The sequence below is a fragment of the Moschus berezovskii genome, chromosome 5, assembly GCF_049115385.1.
Source record: "Moschus berezovskii isolate FMDL1 chromosome 5, NW_MosBer_1.0, whole genome shotgun sequence".
NCBI classification, from domain to species: domain Eukaryota; kingdom Metazoa; phylum Chordata; class Mammalia; order Artiodactyla; family Moschidae; genus Moschus; species Moschus berezovskii.
In genome coordinates this window covers 18,616,139-18,638,828 of record NC_142464.1, presented here as the reverse complement: position 1 = coordinate 18,638,828, position 22,690 = coordinate 18,616,139, and the positions used below count along the sequence as shown (strand labels likewise).

The 22,690-nt window shown below is 35.3% G+C and overlaps 1 protein-coding gene across 14 annotated transcripts in view; it reads right to left on the bottom strand.

Moving 5' to 3' along the window:
* The window catches only part of CAMK2D (calcium/calmodulin dependent protein kinase II delta), a 322,740-nt gene that overhangs the window by 34,110 nt on the left and 265,940 nt on the right, over positions 1 to 22,690 (bottom strand). For 4 of the 14 annotated variants that reach the window (XM_055435175.2, XM_055435170.2, XM_055435176.2 and 1 more), the window contains exons 9-16: positions 17,900 to 17,994; positions 15,124 to 15,246; positions 14,802 to 14,885; positions 14,315 to 14,357; positions 10,973 to 11,010; positions 6,672 to 6,731; positions 4,219 to 4,260; positions 1,720 to 1,768 (exon numbers count right to left, since the gene is read on the bottom strand). In XM_055435175.2, coding sequence (XP_055291150.1) covers positions 1,720 to 1,768; positions 4,219 to 4,260; positions 6,672 to 6,731; positions 10,973 to 11,010; positions 14,315 to 14,357; positions 14,802 to 14,885; positions 15,124 to 15,246; positions 17,900 to 17,994 — 534 coding nt within the window. The remainder of the gene's footprint in view (positions 1 to 1,719; positions 1,769 to 4,218; positions 4,261 to 6,671; positions 6,732 to 10,972; positions 11,011 to 14,314; positions 14,358 to 14,801; positions 14,886 to 15,123; positions 15,247 to 17,899; positions 17,995 to 22,690) is intronic. The other 10 variants (XM_055435181.2, XM_055435178.2, XM_088836154.1 and 7 more) reach the window with 5 other exon arrangements.

The following is a 22,690-nucleotide window of genomic DNA, read 5'->3' as shown; positions in this document are numbered from 1 at the left end:
CTGGATAATGCATAAGTTATTTCTTTTGATTCTTGCTCAAGAGAAGAATGTAAAAGTCATATAAACATTTTGCTTGACTGAAAAAGCTAATGAATCCAAGATACTTATAAAGATGATGCTTTCTGAATAACTGGGAAAGCTTATTGGCATATCTGCTTAAAAAAAATCTTTTTATCTAATATGACTGGCATCAATGATTCACAAAATTACTTCAGTTCAAATTTTAGCTCAGAGGCAAGAGAGAGATGAATAGACCTACCAAATAAAATCCTTTATACAGCTATCCACCTTTGCATTATAAAAAATAATGACTGACAACCTCCAGCAGAGCTAGGTCAGTGTGTTAGTCATAAAGAGAGACTATACTTCAGTAGTGTCAGCTGTTCTGTTTGACCAAAGAGGAAGAAGTCAGCAGAGGTGACTTGTGGTCTATAGTCATTTTAATTTCCCAAACTGCCTGTATGTCTCCTTGACCTGAGAATTTCCAGGTTCTTTATTCTGCAACATGAAAACAAATTTTCAAAATTGTATCTTACCAATGCTACCTAAAGAATGAAAGCCTGTGGTGATACTTTTGGTGATAGGTAATAATCTTTCCATATAACATTTAATTATCTGATGAATCATTCCACTTAATTTGTGTTTTACACTTCTTTTCCTTTAATACTTCTATTTTAAATATCCCTGTTTTTACCATTCTTTTTCTGGAATTACTTTTAGACAGCGGCGTAGAAACTGCAGTTACATACAGTAAATTGAAAAAAATGAGTACAAAATTGCAGAAATAATTGCAGCAGAAGAATCTGCCTGACAATGCAGGGGACACAGGTTTGATCCTTGGTCTGGGAAGATTCCACATGCTATGGGACAACTAAGCCCATGCTCCATGACTGAGCCCATGTGCCCTAAAGCGCAAGCACTGCAACGGGAAAACCCACTGCGACGAACAGCCTGTGCACGGCAGCTCGGCAGCATCCCCTGCGTGCCACAACAGAGCAAGCCCAGATAGAGCAGCAAAGACCCAGTGCAGCCAAAAGTGAATTTAAAAAGAAAAAACACAATTGCTGCAAGATTAACTTCTAAAACAACCCTGAGGCCCAAAACAAGGAAATTAACTGCAAATATGTGTATAGTATGTGTGTGCAGAGGCACTGAGAAGACGCTAGTAAGGGTGCAGGCAATGACTCCCATATGGAGCAAAAGAACCTGTGAATGGAGTGAATGGAAGTGAACTGAATGGAGATCAAGAATACAGTAGAAAAGTGCATGAAAGTCTAGGCTTAAAAGGCTGCCAATTTCAGAATTTCACTGAAGCCCACTTGAGACCACTGAAAGTTTAAAAAAAACGATTATTCTCATACTCCCTTTTCGAATATAAGTTATTTTCTAGTCAGGCATAAATCTTTTCTATTACCTTTTAGACTGACATATTTACAATTTGATATTATGATCCCAAACACTCATTACTAGTTTTAAATCACAGTATTCTTGAATATACTACATGTTACATATTGTTTCAGGATAGAGAAAATAATATAATATGAAGAAAATGGACAAAATCAGGATATATAATTAAAATAATGTACTTATTAAAAGAAAATTATTTTTGTGTTTTAGAATAGGTCTAGTTTCCAAACTTATTAGTTATTTGAAATAAATACTTTTCTTCTGATGTATATGTAACTGAGTTGAGATTTTCTATTTCTGGTTTAATCATACCTTTCACGTCTTCATCCTCAATTGTTGTATTTGAACTCTCAGTTGACTCCTGTTGAGAAGAAAACACATTTAAAGTTGCAAATCATGAATAGCTTGACTTTTCTTTTTTTAAAAAAATTGGCGAGTGATGTATATATCATGCAAAATTCTTCAGCAGGCTGTGTGCATATGCTGACATGCAAATGGACAAATCTGTTACGTGGTCTTAACAGAAATAAAATGCCAAATGCTGCAAACATTTCAAAAAGGAGTACTCTGGTTGCCTAACCCCTGAAGCATGATAAACTGAGGCGATGTGTAGAAGCAGCCAAAGTATGCAACTTATTTTAAGAGCTGTGTAAGGATGTGCTGTGTTACAGTGCCCCATAAGGTGTGCTTCCATAAGGACTTATGAAGTTGAATATATTAGCCTAATGAATTTGAACCTTAAAAGGAACATTTTTTCCCCCAAATAATTAGCAATTATCCCCCTCTTTGTCTAAGGCATGACATCAAGCACTAATTTGTAGGCTATTTATCGGTTTGACTTCTTTGTAGAGAGAAAAAGCGTTTCATTGAGTCATTTGATGAAAAAATTAAGGGTAGTACTAAGATATACTGAAAGTGCTTTTGAGAAGAATTTCCATGCTTGTGATCAGCACGATGGAATTATATGAATAATTTACTTTCAAGGAAAATTAAATTTTTTCCCATTCATTTCTAAATCAGAAACTGGCTGTTATTGATAAGAAACTTGCTCCCATTATGAAAAGACAAAGCTATTTCTTTGTAAAACTACAAATGAAGCTGAAGATTCATAAGCACACTTAAATGGACACTGTAATGCCAGTATTAAGATCTGTTCCTTAAAATGGTTGATAAAGTTTTCATTAATAATGTAGTAATAAAATATTTCTAGCAAAGAAATTTAGTAATATTCATAAGAAAGAAACAATTTTCAACTTAGCATGATTAAAGGCTACTGCTGAAAAAAATTGGAAACTTCTAACCAACAGATATATGGTCAGTGATGCAAAACAAATTTTGGAAAATGATGCAAACATTCAGTGTACTTTTAGAGATTCAATATTCAAAAAATGATTTATGTAACTATGATATATAATATTTACTCCAAAGGGACAGACTAATCAAATACATATCCAGAGTCTCCACACACACAGAACCAAAGCAAAGAGTCTTCATGCGTTTCTTAATGTGACCTAGTGTTCAAATTTAAACTCAAGATAAGGGTAAACCCATGCACTGTAAAAATAAACTAATTCATGTAAGCAAGAAATATCATGCAACAGCGCTTACAAATGACATAGCTAGAATTATCGAAGTGTCCACTCCAGCTGCTATGCTTGGTCTTTCACTTGCTAATGATATTGAAAATAATTGTTCTTATGTGTGATGCTCCTGACTATGTGGAGTCTTTTAGGGACTTTAGAACATTTTCAGTGTCATGACTCTAAAATACATCTCATGTTAAGGAATATAACACTTCATTGTTTTTTAATTTAATGATTTTAATGTTGACCAACTAAATGTTAAACCAGAAGAATTGTTTTCTAAGACTTTAACACTGTTGATAATAGTAAGGAAAAGTAACCAGTGACTATACTTAACATTTGAGAAAGATCTGATGAAGTATTTTTTCCTTCCCTTAGAGATGTAATCACGGATGAGAAGTAATAAAGTGGAAAGATGGAATACATTCAGAAACTGTCTCCTTTCATCCTATAGATGTGTACACAAGTAGTGTAATTTAGTTAATGTGCTGTGCAAACAATTTACAGTGAATAGGAAACACTTTCAGGAAAAGTTTGAATTAGCCAAAAAATTCATTTGGGTTTTTCCATACCATCTTAACGGAAAACCCAAATGAACTTTTTAGCCAAACGAAGAGTTAACTGTCTGTTTACCGAAATGCATATACTTCAACAAAAACAAACATACTTCACAAGAAGTGAAACTCCCTGATCATCCTCAAGTTCGTGCCAAACAACAAAAACACCACCAACAACAGGGAATTAAAAGAAAAAAAAACACACACACACACACTATGACAACAATAAATTAAACTCAAAAGTAACATTAAATTTAAAAAAATAACTATAAACTCAACTTTATTTATTTTTTTTGAAGACAGTGGAATGACAGAGCAAGAAATTCTAAAATTTCATGCAGAATACATTTAAGATACAATGCACAGACAAGCATGGAGGGAAAACACAGATGGAATTGCTTAAGATACACAGTCATCTCGACATAAAGACTTGTTAACTGGACTTTTCCTGACTAATGGTACCATTCATTTCTCTTTCACGATGTCATTCATTTTCGTTTTGAAAGAAGTATGTGTATAGTTCCAGATAAATTAGGCCCAAGAGAAAGTAAGGTAGAAAAGGGTAAGGATTTTTCTATCCTAATTTGAGGTAATGAATTAATTTTGCTTTGAGTATTTGATGAGATGTGTAATCTTGTTAAAGCAAGATGATGTTGATTCTTTCTGAATACCTTGTTTCCATCAGGGTTGTGGATTACAGTAGTTTGGGGCTCCTGAGTGAGAACAAAATAGAGAAAGAAACAGTTCGCATTGGTAAGTACATTCTTAACTAGTGTAGGGACAGAGCAGAGTGAGCCAGTTGACACAACTAAATAGTGACAAGAGCTTAAGCGATGTTAACTACCGTCAGAGGCTGCGGCTGACAAGATCTCTGATGAAAGATCCCCCTGGTGAGCCCATGAGATACAGTGCTTTGGTACGCAGCAGCAGCAGCATGCAAAAGACCTTATTCGTGATGAGCAAACAGACAAGGCTTTGAAGTTTGGAGACCTAAAGAGGCACTGCTGTTTCACAGAGTCCTATTAACAGACAGAGCTCTCCTTTCTTCTTCCACAACCTGGTAATATCTGTCCCATGGAAAACTGGCAATGGAGATTAGTACTCTCTGAGATGATCTCAAATTGTCTGTGAAGACATTTTTCAGCTGTATTAATCTCAGAACCAATCATGCTGTCATAACATACAGAAAAATACTCCTAGAAAACCTAGAATCATTGGATCACACTTTAAAAAGGGCTATTGTAAAGAATGTATTTAAAAAGTCCATAAGGAATTATAAGGAACATTGAAAAGGTTCTAGAACTAATCATATTAATCACTATGATTTGACATGTATTGCTGTTAAACTGTTAGTTGCTCAGTCATGTCTGATTCTTTGCAACCCCATGGACTATAGCCCATCAGGCTCTTCTGTCCATGGAATTCTCCAGGCAGGAATACTGGAGTGGGTAGCTGTTCCCTTCTCCTGGGGATCTTCCTGACCCAGGGATTGTACTGGGTCTCCCGCACTGCAGGTAGATTCTTTACCATTTGAGCCACTAGGGAAGCCCCATATTGCTGTTAAATCCCATGTTAATTTATATGCAAGAAATTTCTGCTTTATAGATTATATACATGGAAAATTTGTCTGTGAAGTCATGCTTTTCCATGAAGAAAATACTATTATTTTTCCTATTGTTTCTACTAGAAAAGTGAAAGAAAGAAAGTGAAGTTGCTTCGTCATGTCTGACTCTTTGCGACCCCATAGAATGTAGCCTACCAGGCTCCTCTGTCCATGGGATTTTCCAGGCAAGAATACTGGAGTGGGTTGCCATTTCCTTCTCCAGAGGATCTTCCCAACCCAGGGATCGAACCTGTGTCTCCCACATTGTAGGCAGACGCTTTACCGTCTGAGCCACCAGGGAAGCCCTATAAATTGAAGAAATATTCCCAAGTGGAAAATAATAGTTAAATAACTGGTATAAAAAGAAATATCCAGTGTCTATACATCAATGGCATGTTTGGTACTTTCATTACATGATGCCTTAGTAACTGGGAGTTACTGCAACCCACAGAGAATGTGCTTCAATCAGAAGCACTCTGCCCACTCAACCATCTCATTGCCACCAGTTTATGCTGCAGTACTTTGAAAGCATATTTACTGCTTCCTTTCTTCCTTTCCCTGGCTAGAGGTGTGATCAACCTGTTTTTTGGTTAGTAAGTAATCTTGATGAGTCTGTCCTTCCTTCAAATGCTTTCAGGTTGAGCTTCTGGTTAACCTTAGGTGAAATAATCTCATAACATTATCCATTCATTTGAAATTAACAGTACAGAGGACAGTTAAAAAAAAATCAAAAACATTTCTGAAACTCCTAAGTCAAAACATGGAATAGTTTGGGGGATATATTATGGAAATAAGAACACTGAATGCCAGTATTCAAACTTTGAATTTTAACATAATAGGGCCTCACAGTGTTACACTGATTGAGTTGTTAACAGTGTGAATTTGATAGAAATGGACAAAACTCATGCCCATTGATAGCTTGGAGCTATGCAATTTCATTCTCTGGATTAAAGTGAAACAGTGATAATTTAATTTAAAACACAGCAAACAAAAAGCTTTAAATTATCCAGTGTCTCTTTTATCTCAGAAAGTGAGGTCTTACAAAGCCCTGTTGTCTTAATAAGAGAGAAATGGGAACTCTGAATAAGGTCTACATTTACTTTTGTCTAGCAATAGTCCTCTTAGCTCTTCTTGATGTCAATATTTGTGTCATGAAGAGAAGAAACCACGGTTTGCGTATCTACAGCTACCATCAGAAGGAGAGCTAAGAGAACCAAAGCACATTCTACTGTATTTCTAAGGCAGCATGCAATACTTGTAACTACAGAGACCATAGCTATCATCCATACAATGGTCAACAATGAAATGAGATCATCTCATGTTAGAAACACACTGCTTGACAACTACCTTAACAAAAAGAAAAGAAATGAACTTCTTTTCACATCTTACAAAGCAAAACAAGAACAAAATCCAAAAATAAAATAAAATAAAATATATACGTATTTATAGAGTGAAAGCAAATGAGAGAAACAACAAAAACAGTAAAGAACTTAAGAAGGGTTACAAAGAGTCCAGGTATACCAGCGCCGGGGTAGGAATATTTTCTTTGGGGCTGGTTACCACGTTGGCTTTGTTGTTTATCTGTAGGTATGCAGAAAATAGAAACAGAGACGCCTTAAACCCCTTGGTAGCCAATGTCTCCATACGCAGCATGTCTACATGGAGATATAGACATGAAAATAAAGAGCCACTGAAGATGAATGTGAAAGACACTGTGATGACTGACAGGAATGATGATCAAGTCTAGTCTCCAATGGTCACACCCAGGCTAGGACCACGTCTGTGACGGTGGAATGAAAAAATGGACTTGGTTGCCTTGGCTGAGTCACCTTAGCAGACAGACAAAGAGCTGCTTCAGCAGAGCTCAAATCAAGTGTCAGAGTATGAAATGAATGTAAACATTTTCATACTCTTCAAGTTGGATTCTGTTTCCCCGCTTCCAATTGTTCTCTGTTATGAATACATTGCTTTTTTTCATTTGATTCTTGAGCCTGAAGTCACACATAGACTGTCTTTCTCTGGGAAGCCATCGTCATTTTTAGTAGGTAACCAGTGAAAAAATTAGATCTTCTGAGGAAATGCAGGCTTTACAATAAATTTCTTAAAATGATAAGTCTGGGTCTCCTTTAAAAAATACATCTTCAATTATGAATGGGCAAACTGAACTCTTTACTATGTGCTGGATGCAAAATGGCTATTTTTTCACAGTTGTTTGAGAGGAAACACCATGTATTCTGTCAAAGTGCTATGGCTATTGTTGAAGACTACATTGGCCATACCAATCCCTTGCTTTAACATAATTGGTTTTGACCTTAAAGAAAGATAATTATCACTACGGAATCCACACTGTGAAAACAATTCAGGGGGTCAATAATTATTGTAATGGCCCACAGAGAAGACTGTTGACAAGTGGCAACTTGAAAGTGAGTTTCAAGTACTTGATTGAGTTTGCGTACTTAAGAATCAAAGACTAATAATCAACATTCATTTGAACTCATGCATGACAACTTACATTGTGGTTATCAAACAAATATAAATAAACATTCATTTCTTGCACTGTATTATTTATTTTCTTTATATATTATCATCTAAAAAAACATGCCATGATTGTAGTATAAATATACTTAAGGATTTAAAGAGAACAACACTCTGCATAAAATAATACCAGATGAATATTTATGGTCAGTTATATCAATTTAATTGTTTAGACTTTCTGGGAATCCTTTTTTTCATATTTTATACCTATGGATCATATTTAAAGTAATGCCGAGAGGAGGATAGAAGGTTAAAAAAATTAACTTGTGTATGTAATATTTTGCTTTTCTGTTCATTCCTATATGTGTGATTATTTGGTGTCAGTACTATTTAAGTAAGCTATAACACTGTGCTCGGTGACATGCAGGAAAAGAGAGAAAACTTGGTGCCCTTTACTGAAAAACTATGAAACCATCAATCTATATTTTGTGGATAATTTACATTTTTTCTTTAAATAAAAGTGCACAGAATTTAATATAAAATGTAGTGCAACAGTCAAAACAAAGAGATAAGAGAGAATGGAGTTTATTAAAGGGTCAAAATTCAGTATTTACTTTGGTATAGAATATATAAGAAAAGAAGAGGGATACACATGCAAATAATTTCCTATTTAGGAAGAGCATTGGCAAAACATAGCTAACTTCTTATCAAATGATCAGAAGCACTCACGATTAAAGCACATGTGTATTTAATATACTACATTTAATTTATATCAGTGGTTGCAAAGAATGAAAGAGGAGTATACTGAGATATTTTCTGTTTTGAGATATGAGGCTTGATTTTTTTCCTAGGATGTGCTTGTCAAGAACTGTTTTGTTTTAGTGGAAATGTCCTGTGTGCATACCTCTGCACACAAAGTTATCCGTACAAGCACACATCCCTCAACATACAGACACCCACACATGTGTTCGCACACAGCATACACACACTGTCATCTCTTCCAAATGAAGGCCATTCTGTCTGGATGAGCCATCCTTTATTGTCAGGCCTGGCAAATGTTAGTTAAATGAATATGTGCCTCAACCACCAGTTTTACTTGTGTTTAAATGTACAACTAAAAACTTTTCTTAAAGATTAGCTTAATGATTTTTTTTTTGACTGTAGAAAATCTTTTGAAGGTTTTTATAACATTAATTAAAAACAACAGGATAATTTCTAGGTAAAAGGTTAGGAGTACTTCCTTTTAAAGAGTTTAATATCAAAAATGGGCTCAACCACAGCTGCCTTTCAAATATACAAGAGCTCTGGCACTTTTGTCTGTGAAATGTATTTATTTTGTATTATGGATGCAGAGTATTATTTTAAAAATTAAATGAAACCAATATTTAAATGATGCAGTGAGTTATTCTTATGAGGCAGGGGCAAGATATTCCTATTTTTCAGGTGCTGAATTCATTTAGTTTTGAGGTTAATAAATTTTTTTTCAAAAGGTGCTTAACTAGAATGGGTCCATGGTAACATCACTTTCGTGCTATTTATAGAACTCCATGGTGGATGCATTATGGTTTACCTGAACTAAGAATCACTGCTATTTTAGAAATCATGATTGACTATTTAAAGATAATCCTATAGTAGTTTTTCACTTTTCACAATAATTATAGACATTAACTCTGTCATAGTCTCTTCAGTTTCATGAAAAAATTGCACTGTCTTGTAAAAGACCCTTTAATACTATATGGATGACAGTGTAAACTTTTTACATATTTCAAAAATTCCATTTCAAAGAAAAAAATAATTGAAGATGGGCACTGTGTTTTGATAATTAACATTAACTTGTAATGGTCCTATACTTTCTCCACTTACACTAACTTAGGTAAACAAGACTAGTCTACTCCTAAATGTGAATTTTCACAGAAGGAGAAATCTGGCAGAAATCCTCACCATCATCTGAACACTCGAACTGGACTTCCTTTTCTGAATTGACCAGTCAAAAAGAAAGGAAAAGAAAAAAATATGACCGGTTGAATTTTTAAAGTGTCAAAGCATGGAGCACAGAATAATTTTGTCTTTAAAGAGGAACTGTAAGTTGACTGGAAGAAAAAAGTTCTGGAAATGTTTCTTTCTATATAAGAATGGTAGTGAAAATAAATATCTTAATAGAAGCTATGAGCTCTGCGTCACTGAACACCACAGAAAAAAACAGGTGAATAAAACATTTGAAAAATTTAAAATACCACATTTCCACCAATGTAACACTGGGAAAAAAGCAGACATCAACAGTTATTACTGAAATTTATGTTGAATAAACTAAGCAGAAGGAAGAGAATATTAGATTGAGGAAAGGAATTAGTAAAAGGTAAATGCCATCCTAATGGGAATCACAAGTGCATGATCATCATAGCTCTGGAAATTCCCAAATCACACACAGACAGGTGGTGAAGAAATGACTGGGCATGAACATAAGTGACAGATGATATTCTGTGTTCTATATTCAAAATGAACTGACCACTTGAATTTGGGTCAAGTTCAAATGTTAGAAAATTAATTAATTCCCAAGAACGTTGAAGTGTTCATGAGGAATGTTGGCATCTGCCATTGGAAGAGAAAGAAAAAGATTAAAGAAATAAAACATTGAGGTAATACTCTGGAAACATAACAAACATAATGCATGTATAAGGTTATATTCAATCAAAGGTAAATTCCCACAGGAATAAAGAACAGCATCAGTAGCAAGTAAACTGTATTATTTTGTTTGGAAACCCAAAACTTTTAGAAAGTAAAAATACTCTGCTGCTGTCTTTCTTGGGAAAATGTTCTAATATTTGTTCAGAATATTCATGTTAATTCTGTCTCAACATCTTATGACAGAAGAACAGGAACAATTAAGACCTTTATAAACACTGTCCAAGCAGAGAAAACAGTCTTTTGAATTTTGATTTCCTAGACTTGATTTGTTTTTTCAGTCTATAAAATTCAGCAGCCAGAATTTTAAAAGAACACAACTATTTGGAAAAACATTTGGTTTTCATGAATTTTCAGGTCACCATGACAGTTTGAGGCTATAGTAAAGCAGACAGGATTTACACACCCAATTTTTAAAGTAAATCCATATAAAGTATTGTTTTGTCATGATTATTTAATATATAACAAGTAGAAAAGATGTAGCTTCTCTTGGTATAAATATTAGTCATTTCTGTATATTAAATTATTTTATATTTCATTCTGCATCCTGTATCAGGAACTATAAAAAGTACGAGTTACAATGATTTAGAACTTATATTTAACATTTAAAAATGATCCAACATCTGAAAGTCAGAAATGAGTTTAGGAGCACCTGTTTAACTTACCTTTACTCCATCTGGTTTCTTCAACAAACTCTTGGCTGCTGCAAAATGAGGGTAAAAATCAGTTTAGTGAGTTATCCACAGAAACCCACAGCCAGGCAACAAAACAGGTTATTGTTTCCTTCTATTACCTTTACTGATTTATGGCCAACATATGCCCAATTATCAAGGTCACACTGATGAGCGCGAGCTTACAGGACATTGAAATACAGTATCACTTTTCTTGGTCTTGTCACATCAAATTAGAACTAAATTCTTATTTAGTTCATTGAAAATAATTGGACACTTTGTTGGTTACATTACTGGACTTTATTTCATAGTTGGTTGCGAAAAGGATACTGGAACTTTAACTGGACTATGCTTTTGTAATCCAGAAAGTTGATTTCAAGTCTTCAGACATCAGCTCACAGATTGTATTACATGTTCATTCGCACCAAAGTATGGTGGCCATGTCAGTTCTGCCACTTAAGCCCCTCTTCCTAGAGTTTTAAAACTCATTTGTGAAAATCTGCTCTGGCTAAATAGCATTCTTTTTAATATGTATATCTGAAATCAGATCATTTCATTTTTATAAAAATATTATTAATAATAACTGCATTTAAAAGGAAATGGTATATTATTGGCCTAGAGCAAATATTTCACACACTTAGCGTATGAACTTTACAAAAAGGTATTTTTTTAATGCAACAAAATCAGAATACAAAGGCTTCATAAACAAAAGCCTTTTACGTTGAAAAACTAAAAATCACAAAATTGAGGCATGAAAGAAAACAAAATGAAATCCTCAGAGAATTCCTAAAGTACATGGTCTTTTATGAGACTTTACTTTTTGGGAGGGAGCATTCAGCATTCCTTCTGTTACTGAACTCCTTGAGTATATTAAAAAGCAATGCTGTCCTTTCAAAAAATATACTTATGAATGGGTACATATACAGTGAACAGATTATATAACTGTCAATGACAATTAGCAGATCAAGTTTAGAACATTTACAAATATGCAGGACAAAGTACACAGTTATGCTTCAATTTAATGTTAATTATATATATTTAAATACATCAGAATAGAATTTGGTATCTGAAGTGGAAATACCTAGCTATGATAGAACTGCATGAACATGTAATTTCCTGACATCTGTTTGATTTGGGCCATTATTTTGCTATCACGTTGGTACAATTTTAACTTTAAAGATACAAACATGTTAATTTTATTTAGCTTTTAGCAACAGAGCTATTAATTTATTATTAATGAGACTGTAAGAAATAGTAGCCTGAGCACTAATACTGTGTGCCTGGAGCTAAAAAGCAGTATTAAGTAAACCCTGTGGCAGTTAATAGGTTAGAAAGCAAACTCAGAATAATTAGAATTGCAATAGCAAGCAAAGAGAAGACAATGATTTGGGGTAAGCAGCGGTTTGGCCTGGGAGATGCAGAAATGTCCCTTTTGGTTACTATTTACCTTACCTCACAAGAAATACATTCCACATAAAGGGAGAAAAGAAAAAATAAAAACAACTTTATAACCATATACTCATGGACAAATTACTTTAAAGAGCATGTTTGGTAATGAAACACAATGAATACTCAAAACTAAAACGCAATATAAACCACAAGGTGTAACTGAGTCTAATGTTATTCAGTTGGTTTTGAAGTGATGGATTAAAAAAAAAGTTTGCTTTTCATGCTAAGACATTCAGAAATGATATAAAATCCACATATTAGTCATGAGTTTTTAGTTTACATGATGATGAAAGGAAAACGTGAGGTAAACAAAAAGCTTCCATACATGGGTGTATATATTAATAAAGGCCCATTTATGCCTAACAGTGTATTTGAAACTGAAACAAAATATACAATCTTAATTCTGAAGTCTTTTTCCTGTTAGTCAGTCTGTCATTAACCACCATACCATCCTACTTTTTAGTGATTCACTAATTATTGGGCCACAGTGAATTATTAATTTATTTGAATATAGCATATATCAGTTAATATTTAATGAGATGACACTGAATTCACCCATATAAATGTCAAATATATTAATCAACTGTTCATAAAACAGGTAACTTGACAGCAGCAGTAACAAGTGTTACTACACCAAACAAACTGGACAAAATACATACAACTGACTAACAGTCTCTCAATTTGCAGCATTACTCACTGCATTATCATCACTGGTGTTGTTTAAGAGGTTAGTGGAAGTCTTTGAAAAGCCTACGAAATCACATTATATACAACGGGGGATTAAAGGTGAACACCTAATCAAATGGTAAACAATAAACAGAAATTGGTTGAGCAGCTTGGAAAACATGATCACGATATGGGTCATCACCTGTGATCACTACGACACGCAGGTGAGGTGTGCAGCAGGGATAAAGCACTTAAGACATAGCTGGGTAACTGGACGCTGCACAGCACTCTCATATAAACAGTAAGCAAAGGAAAATGGTAGTATTTTTGGTACAACTGTCTGACAATTGTTCCAAGTCTAAATAGCTAAACAGTAAGTTTTTACCAGTGCAGCTGTCTCAATGCTTCAGTCCCTTCCCATACATAAGACTGATTAGCTTTTACCAAAATTTAAGTTTTGGAAACCTGATCCTTTGAGGTAACCCATCAAAGAAGAGGGGCTCCAAAACTCAATTTCTGGAAATAGTATATACTTTATGTCAATTCTGGAGAGTCACTCCTACAATAAAAAAAATGGTTTAGCTTCTTTCAGTCTATTATTTAAACAAACTTATCTTTACCAGGAAATCATTTCAAAGAATGTTTATTACTGTGGGGTAGGTTCTTTGTAAATTCTTAAGTTTAGATACCTTTGTAAGTTGTAATCATTCTTATAGCATGCCAACATACTACAGTACTGTAATTTCAAAAGAACTTAGGCCTAAGAGAACTGGGCTCCTCAATAATGGTCTTCTAAAAATCTTATTGGGATTCCCTGAGAGAATGAGACACACACAAAAAGACACTATTCATAGTTATTACTTTATGAGATATCAATTAATTCTACATTCAAAATGCTGAGCTTCAAGTTGGGAGAGTATAGTTATGGACTGTGTCGACTTTAGCATGGAAAACAGCTGGGTTTCGAGCTCTGCTCCAGCGCTGACTAGTGGTGGGGCTGCCTGGTTGCTCAAGGGAGAGTGTAGTCATGGGCCAGCTAACACCTCTGTGAGACAGCACCCACGTAAAATCCAACACAGCAGTCACAGGTGTGGAAGGAACCCATGCTACCTCTTTGCCATCCCTGAACAACAGTGTTCTATGTAATCACTAACAATTTTAAATTCCAAAAAAAGCTACTAGGGAGGAGAGGAGAAAGAGCAGAGTTCTTAACACATGTACCTGAAAAATTCCTCGTAGCCAGCATAGTGGTCAAGATGGCACCCTGTCAGAGCAATAAGAATATAAAATTAATGCTGCTTTTGCAAATATGTAACCTAACAAATAAGTGTTTTTGATAACAAGTCTTCTCCTAACTTTACTTTCAGTCAGGAGATTTTTGTTTCTTTTCAATTTTTGGTTTCCTCAGAGTAGCAGGCCTATGTTTCTTATAATAATGCTGGGACGACCCTGGTGGGTGTGGCCAGGTTTTGATTATTAATTTGCACAGCTGTTTTTCACTGAATGGAGGGATCACGTCACCAGTGATCCTAGTTCTTCAGGGTAGCTTTAATTCCAGTGATATTCCACTTCCCCAATATCCAGAAGAAGAAGAGTTTTGAGGTTTATACATTTTAAAGCCCTTTCTAATATAGTCCTGTTCCTCATATGGAATCTCACTTCTCACTCTGCCAAATTTCCCTCTGCACAAAAAAGTAAAATTTCTTACCTTTAGTTTTCTTCTTGCATTGAATTTCTTCAAGCAGTCTACAGTCTCCTGTCTGTGCATCATGGAAGCAACAGTAGAGCGTTGCTGGAAGAGGAGAAAAATAAACTTAATTGAGGATATTTAAAAGATATTAATCATAACAGTATCCTCAACTTCATCAAATTTTTATTAATGGTTTCTGCACCTAACCGATGAACTTATAAGTATTCAATTACAAGAGTTTCCTAATAGTGAAAGACTGATTTTGCCAAGACTACTTATTAAAAAAGGAGAATATATTTTTTATTTCCGCTCTTGGGGTCTTTGGAGAACTGTCACTTACACAGATCCATGGGTGTTTCAGTGCCTCTGAGGCTGTGATACGCTTGGCTGGGTTGATAGTAAGCATTTTATTGATGAGGTCTTTGGCTTCAGGAGTCACGGTGTCCCACTCTGGTGATGGAAACTTTAAAAATACAAGTTTATAAAGAGTTTAAAAAAGAGATACACTCAGTGGAACAGGGAAGAGCCAAATATACTAATCATTTCCTTAAGTAGTGTGTTTCTTCATAAATTTACTCTTTGTAAAAGTTAAATTGTATCTACATGTAGACAAACTTTTTAGTTTATATTGGAGAATAGCTGATTAACAGTGTTGTGCTAGTTTCAAGTGGACAGCAAAGGGACTCAGCTGTAGGTATACATGTAGCCAAACTGATGGAGAGATATATCTATTCCCTCTCTAAGTATGTATCTATATAGTAAGATACTGAGTGTAACTATAAGGGACAAAGATATACACTAAATTGCCATGTTATAACTAATGATACATTTTTAAATTTGAAAAAACTAAATGAAACTTCTAGCCCTCTAAAAAAATCTTTGTTTAATCTGCAAATTCAATTTTATGCAATCTTTCTCATAACTATTTATGCAATTTTACAAAAGTCAATAAAGCTAAGAAGTTGTCACATCATCATGCTACTATGCCAAGGTTCAAAATGATGTATTACATACTTCCACATCTCGTAAGCAGTAACAGCAGAGAAAATAAAACAGCTTCAATTCCTGTTCCAAAATGGACCTATTAATTGTCACTATTTGGAGTATAGCAGTGAGATGAAATTTGAGACTAGAAGAGCCCAGCAGGATTTCATTTTAATACTTCAAAAAGGTTAATCTACTTAATTATAAATTTCATTAACTAAGTTCATGAAAGTAACCAACTCTCATAACTTTTACTAGTAACCATTTATAGTCATAAAGTAAAGTGATTTATTTTAAATTTCTGTGTAAACTTTTTGTTAACTATGTAACCTCATATTCACTTAATAAGCATATTTAATAGAAATACTATTCTTGATGGGTTAAGAAGAATGTATATTCCATTGGTTTCTAACCAAATATTAGGTTCTTTTCCCAATTTATGAATTTTTATAGACAATCTTGAGAAAAAAACCATTGTCACTGTGGCCTAATGGACTTCAGTTAGTTCACTTTTAGGAGCCATGTGTGACTTGTGATGTGCATTTGTCATTTGTGATCATGTGCATTTGTGATCCACTGGCAAAATGAAACACAAGAAAAATGATACTGACTCTTTAATAGTTGTACATTTTTGCCAGTTTAACAGCTATCATTTTAATTCCATAAGTTTACTTTGGCCAATTGTAAAAACTTGCTAACCATCAGGAACTACTGAGGAAACACTCAAGTATGCTTCTTCATGATGTGGAGATTTCCTGACAACAAATGAGGGGCTGAATTCACCTCAATAAAAGTGGGTCCTTCTCTTATTTTTCTAACTTTCACAAAGGCATCTTTACATTCACCAAGCAGTGCATCTATAGAGTTATGTTTTTCGGGTGAAAAGTGAAAGTGTTAGTGACTCAGTCTTTTCCTACTCTTTGCAACCCCATGGACTGTAGCCTGTCAGGCTCCTCTGTCCAAGGAATTTTCCAGGCAAGAATATTGGAGTGGATGGTCATTCCCTTCTCCAGGGGATCTTCCCTACCCAGGGATTGAACCCAGGTCTCCTGCATTGCAGGCAGTTTCTTTACCGTCTGAGCCACCAGGGAAGAAGCGAAGCCCCTGTCTTCCCAGAGGGGTTCCTAGTTCTAGTCTGTAAAGATGGTGAATGCACTAAAATGGCCAGGTAAATCACAGTTTGGATTAATTATGATTAGTCTGGCTAGAATGGAATGCTTCAAAATTATATATTTTAAATACCTGTGATACATCCAACTATCTAAATGTTACATTTAGTCAGGGGAGTCCATGATATCTGATACAATATAATATAGCTTTCTCATAACTTCTCTCTTCACCACACTGTACTCTTAACTTGTGCTCACAAGGTGGACCTGTTATCGCCTACCACTTAGTTAGCCACTTAATAACACAGGAAAAGCATCTCCAGACCTCGCATTCTGACTTCCGGAGGGCTGTGTGAGGTAAAATCAGAGGAAGTGGTAAACCATACTCATCAGAGGAGAGAAAATCACACCAAAGAGCACAGAGTTAAGCCATAAAGACAAAGTGGTTAAGGCCTTACTCTTCAATACAGACCTTCATTCACATGCCTAGTTTCAAATATTCTAATTGTAAATTAAGTGTATTGGAACTGTGATTCTCCAGTATTTTTCAACTGTGAAAACCATTCTTCAAATGAAAGCTTTCACAGAAGCTCACTGGATAAACAAAACAAAAACAGTCAAAGCTGACATAAAGGAACAATGTTCTAGTTGATACATGGATCACTGCAAAATATTGTTAACATAATTATGCAGTAAGCATTTGAAAATATAATTCAGCTAACAGGTAGTAACCACTTCTAAAGCAAAAATACTTTAATTTTTATATATTTTAAAATGCACTAAGATTTAAAAGCTTTGATAAGCAAGGTACTTCCTTAGAGACTTCAAACTGTTTTCCTTTCAATTTTATGAAGGGCTAGAAGGAAATAGAAACTAAATATATATGTTATATATCTTATTATTTTTTCCTAAAAGAGAGGAAAATAATAAGGGATATTATTAAAATAGCAATGAAAAATCTGTTTTTCGGTAAATTAAAAAACCAAACCCTAATATAAAGCTATATGAATATTTATTACATACATCATAAGCTCCAGCCTTGATCTGCTGATAGAGTCTGTGCTGGTCTTCATCCCAGAATGGTGGATATCCAACCAGTAGAATGTAGAGGATGACTCCTGGAGGGAATGAGCATATTAAATCAATGTTAAGTCAGAGAGACAAGGAGAAGTTAAATAGGGCAGATCCACAATGATATTAAGCCACATCCATTCAAAGACAGAAAACTGGATGGTTGGTAAACTTCAGAGACACGTTATGATGCACTCTGAAGTGTTCCGTGGAGGGTGAATGCTGCTTCTCCTTTGCTCAAGGACTCTGACAACGTGACAGTCCAATGCATGCACCAAAGGATTAATTCTAAAGATGCACAGCAGAGCAACACCTCAATATGAAGCTAACCTGCCACTGTGGGTGACACATTCAGCCTCCCTGAACCCTGTGTACACATGATTTCCCTGTGCTCTTATCTATTTAGATACCATGTGATTTTAGTCACTTTAGAGGTTGACATTTAAATACATAACATGTTATTATTTCCTCTTAGTCATTTTGCTAATTAGGACATTTTGTGGAGCAATGGTGCCCTGGTTACAGATTCATGCTCTAAATATCCAGGGTGCCTGGGAGCGTGGGTACCATATAAGAAGATGAAAATCCTTTCCTCATTAATATCTTAAGTCTTCAAAGATAGCTTCTTCAATAAAACAACTAAACCAGTGATACTACAGAAGAGTATACACTACAAAGAGGGGGAAGAGAAGGCTGAAATTGTGCATAAAATTCAAAGAGTTAAATGCTCAGCTTTAAGACAATTTAATATCTTTCTCATAAATATGTAATTATTGAGAAATTAATCAACACCTGATTTAATCTTTAAATTAAACAAAATTCTTGTATCCGGTAGTTTTTAACTTGCGCTGAAACTGAATCTGAGGTTTAAATGTCTCCTTGGATCCTCTTTGTCATCGTATGTCCCTTCCTCTACTTTTGAAACATTTTATGACCCCGCTTTAGATCTTTCATTTCTAGCCCCCTGTCCCAGAGGAAAGTCTGCCGCTACTCTGCTGTCTCCTGCTTGCTTTTCCCTTGCTGAGTCCCCTTCACCAGGGAAGCCTGGGAGTGGTGGTGAGACAGGTGACATGCTGGCTGGTGGGCCTGCGTCTCCTGTCTCCCAAAGCTGGCCTCTTCATTTCCTTACCTTTACTCTGTTAGGGACACTTAACCCTGCTCCTGTTCACCAGACCCTACATGTTTATATGACAGACACTGTTGCAGCTAAGATGGCTTTAAACAAGGGTTTAATCACCCTAGGATTTTCTAACCTGCTTCAGGAAGACCCAGTTCAAAGAGCTGATCATGATCAGAATAAAGCATTTTAAACAACATTCTTAAATAAAAACCCAACAACGCTTTAAAATCAAGATAGAAAGGGACTTCACCACAGTGGAATTAAAAAAAAAAAAAAAGGACAGTGCAGAAAATCAAATATAATATTGGTACTTTACTTTGCAATACCAAAATGTTTTTACTATCTTTCACTATATCACCGACTTAATGTTCATTCATTTATTTTCATATTTTTCCTATCTGATATAACAGATGCATTTAATGATGATAATAATGATGATGATGAGTGTCTGGATACAAGTAGAAAAGAGGATATACCTAAGTGGCTTTATCCCTTTGCTATGGTTTAGGGGGTGAAGAAAATCAGCTTTGCAATGGAAACAGTCTATAGTCATTTTAAAATACTCATTTCTCTAATAAACATCTGGAGTTAGGTTGTTATAAAATTATAAGACAGAGCATTACATTTAGCATTCTGGACCTGGGCATGGCCTGCTTCTGAAGCTCTGTTCTTGTGAATTACGTCTACTGGTTGATACTTGGTGTGGTACTTTTCTGGGAAGGGAGGCTCATAGACATTTCATTCCCTAAGAATCAGCACCCACTACATTAATAAATGCTCATGATTTGTTTGAGGGATGTCTACAAAAAATATACTTTAGATAAAATAATAGCAGAAATATAGTAGATTTAAAAATACTTTCAGGCTATAAGACATTATTGAGCAGACTGATGTGAAACTGTCAGTTAGAGACGCAGGTTTGATCCCTGGGTCAGGAAGATACCCTGGTGTAGGAAATGGCAACCTGCTCCAGTATTCTTGCCTGAAAAATCCCATGGACAGAGGAATCTGGTGGGCTACGGTATACTTGATTGCAAAGAGTCAGACACAGCTGAGTACAGTTCTATTACACCTTCCTTAGTCTAAGAATAACTTATTTCATCAGCTGTTTGGTTACCCTGAGATCTGGCTCATAGAGAAAAGATAGGGTAATTAGTTTTTTCCTTCTTTAATAATCAGCTTTCAAAATAACACATTGGTTCCCCAAACATCCTCCAAAGGCCAGGATTTAGGTTGTATTTTGACTACTATTACTATGAGTGCATACATAAATTTAAAATTTTAATCCATTACTGTCATTTTTCTTATTTATCTTCTAACTGTCCTATCTTTAACCAGTCGCAGGCACTTCAAAGTGGCTCCTGAGTCCTGCTAATACAAGCTCTGTAGCCTTTAATAGTTTCTGTTCTTTCTGGTCTCACCAGATGCTCTTGGATCATTACTTTTCCTAATCCAGACCTGGAATCAGCCACTTCTACAAGGAATCTTGACTTCTTATGGTGGCAAACAGTATATAGAGACCAGACTGGGAAGTCTGAGGTGTGCTCTGTGGGACCTACACGGTTCTTCAACAAATAAACTGACAAGGAAAGAGGAGTGAGACGAAGAGGGGAGAGAGGAGCAGACCTTACAAGTAACAGAGGCTCAAGAGGCCAAACTGATCATGGAATTACGAGACAAAGGGCAGAGAGCAAAATTACTACACATTTGATTAGTGTAAGCAATTACTATTATATGACATTTAAAAATATTTCTATTATTAACATGTTTTTTAAAAAGCCATTTACTTTTAGAGGTAGTCATTAAAATATTTATAGGTATATTGATATGATGTTTGGATGTGACTTAAATAATCTTGGGGTGGAGGACTGAGTCAAGTGATGAAGATGAAATAAGATTAGCCATCAGTTTAGTATACTATTATCCTCTCCACTTTTGTAGAGAGAATTTTCTGTAACAAATTTTCCATAAAAGTTAAACTGTTTGACACAGTCCACTTCATATAACATTTTTAAAAAATGAAAGTTAATACAAGTTTTCATTATCTTATGTACACATTTGTGCTTGGAATATGCTAAGAGATGTTTGATGTTTAATAAGAGTTGAGAAGCACTGATTACTGATTAGGCAGAAAGACTATATTATCAAGAACATTCAAAACTGATTTTAATAAAAGCTACAGCTTATAATCACATTAATGATCAAAACATTCTAAAGTCCGTTCTTATGAAAAAAGGTGAAGCAGCAATGCTGAGAAACTCTTGAGAAGTCAGTGGGAAGTTAACGGAGCAGTCTAACAAGCACCCACTTCAAATTCTCAAAAAGTAAAGGGCACACCACGAGCTTATGTGCAAAATGCAGGTGGAGTTTGGAAATTAACTAGTGAGGGATAAGAACAGCTTCCTTTTATCCCTTATGCACACCCAAAACCAAAACACAATTCAAATAGGGAAATACTCTGGGACCTAAGGGGCCAATGATGGGTAGAACAAAGATCTAAAAGATCAAGGCCAACAAGTTAGTAAATTATTTTTCAGATGATGAAAACTATTTCTATCATGTGGTAGGGCTGGCAAACTGACAGGCTCTCTGGCATCAGGCTAAGGTGAGTGCCTGTCGTGCAGGAGGGAGGGAAGGTGCCTGGGAGAGCCTGTGTCTGTCTGTCTGGCAGTACAGCAGCCACGTAAGAACACAAGCATCTTGCTATTTGTTCTTTCAATTACTTTAAGGAAGTCAGAAACTGATAATTTCCAAAGAAATATCCTGATAACTATATAATTTATTATATAAATTTAAAGATAAATGTAATTTTCCTCCCCCCATAAATGGTCCAAGTGTCTGGCCAATACAGCTGTAGATCACCTGTTTGCAATTTGTGCTCTACCATGTAAGAATCTAAATTTGCTGCCCTAAAGGAATTTGCAACTCGCTGTGTTATGCAGCCCAATGGTGATGTGCATCAGAAAGTTTGTGGAAATGCAAATTCCTGAACTTCCTCACAGAGAATCTTATTCAGTGGTTTCATGGGTGGGCCCCCCAAAATTGTATTTTTATAAGCACTCGGGTAGGTCACCTTGAAGCATGTGGTCTGTGATCCACAGTTTGAAAAATATCAAGTCAGGGAAATAAATAAATACTATATCTAGAGAAGTATCTGAAAGTATGTCAGTTCAGAATAAGAGAATGTTGGTAGAGATTATGGGAAGAAAGCTCCACGGGCTGAAGACTAATGAAGATGTGGGTTGTAAGGGATGAAGGCAGAGAGCCTTCTAAATGTGAGGCACAGCTGGATGGTTCAGTGTAGGAGCCACAGAAGTGGTGAAAGGAACACATGGTCCAGCAGCCTTGAGATTTCAAAATGGCAAATACTTTATCAGAAAGTGCTTGATGCTGACTTATTCCAGCTGAAACATGGAAAGGCTAAGGCTCAGAAATCACACAACTGCTGGACCTAATTTGGCCATGAAAAGAAACAAGGAACACATGCCCCTAAGATTTCAAAGGTTTGTCACAAGTTACAATATATTCTGTGACAGCCACTAGTTTATTATCACTCATAACTGTTCTGATATCTAATGCAGGTAGAGAAGTAACAAGACAAGCTGTGTGTCCACTATATATAT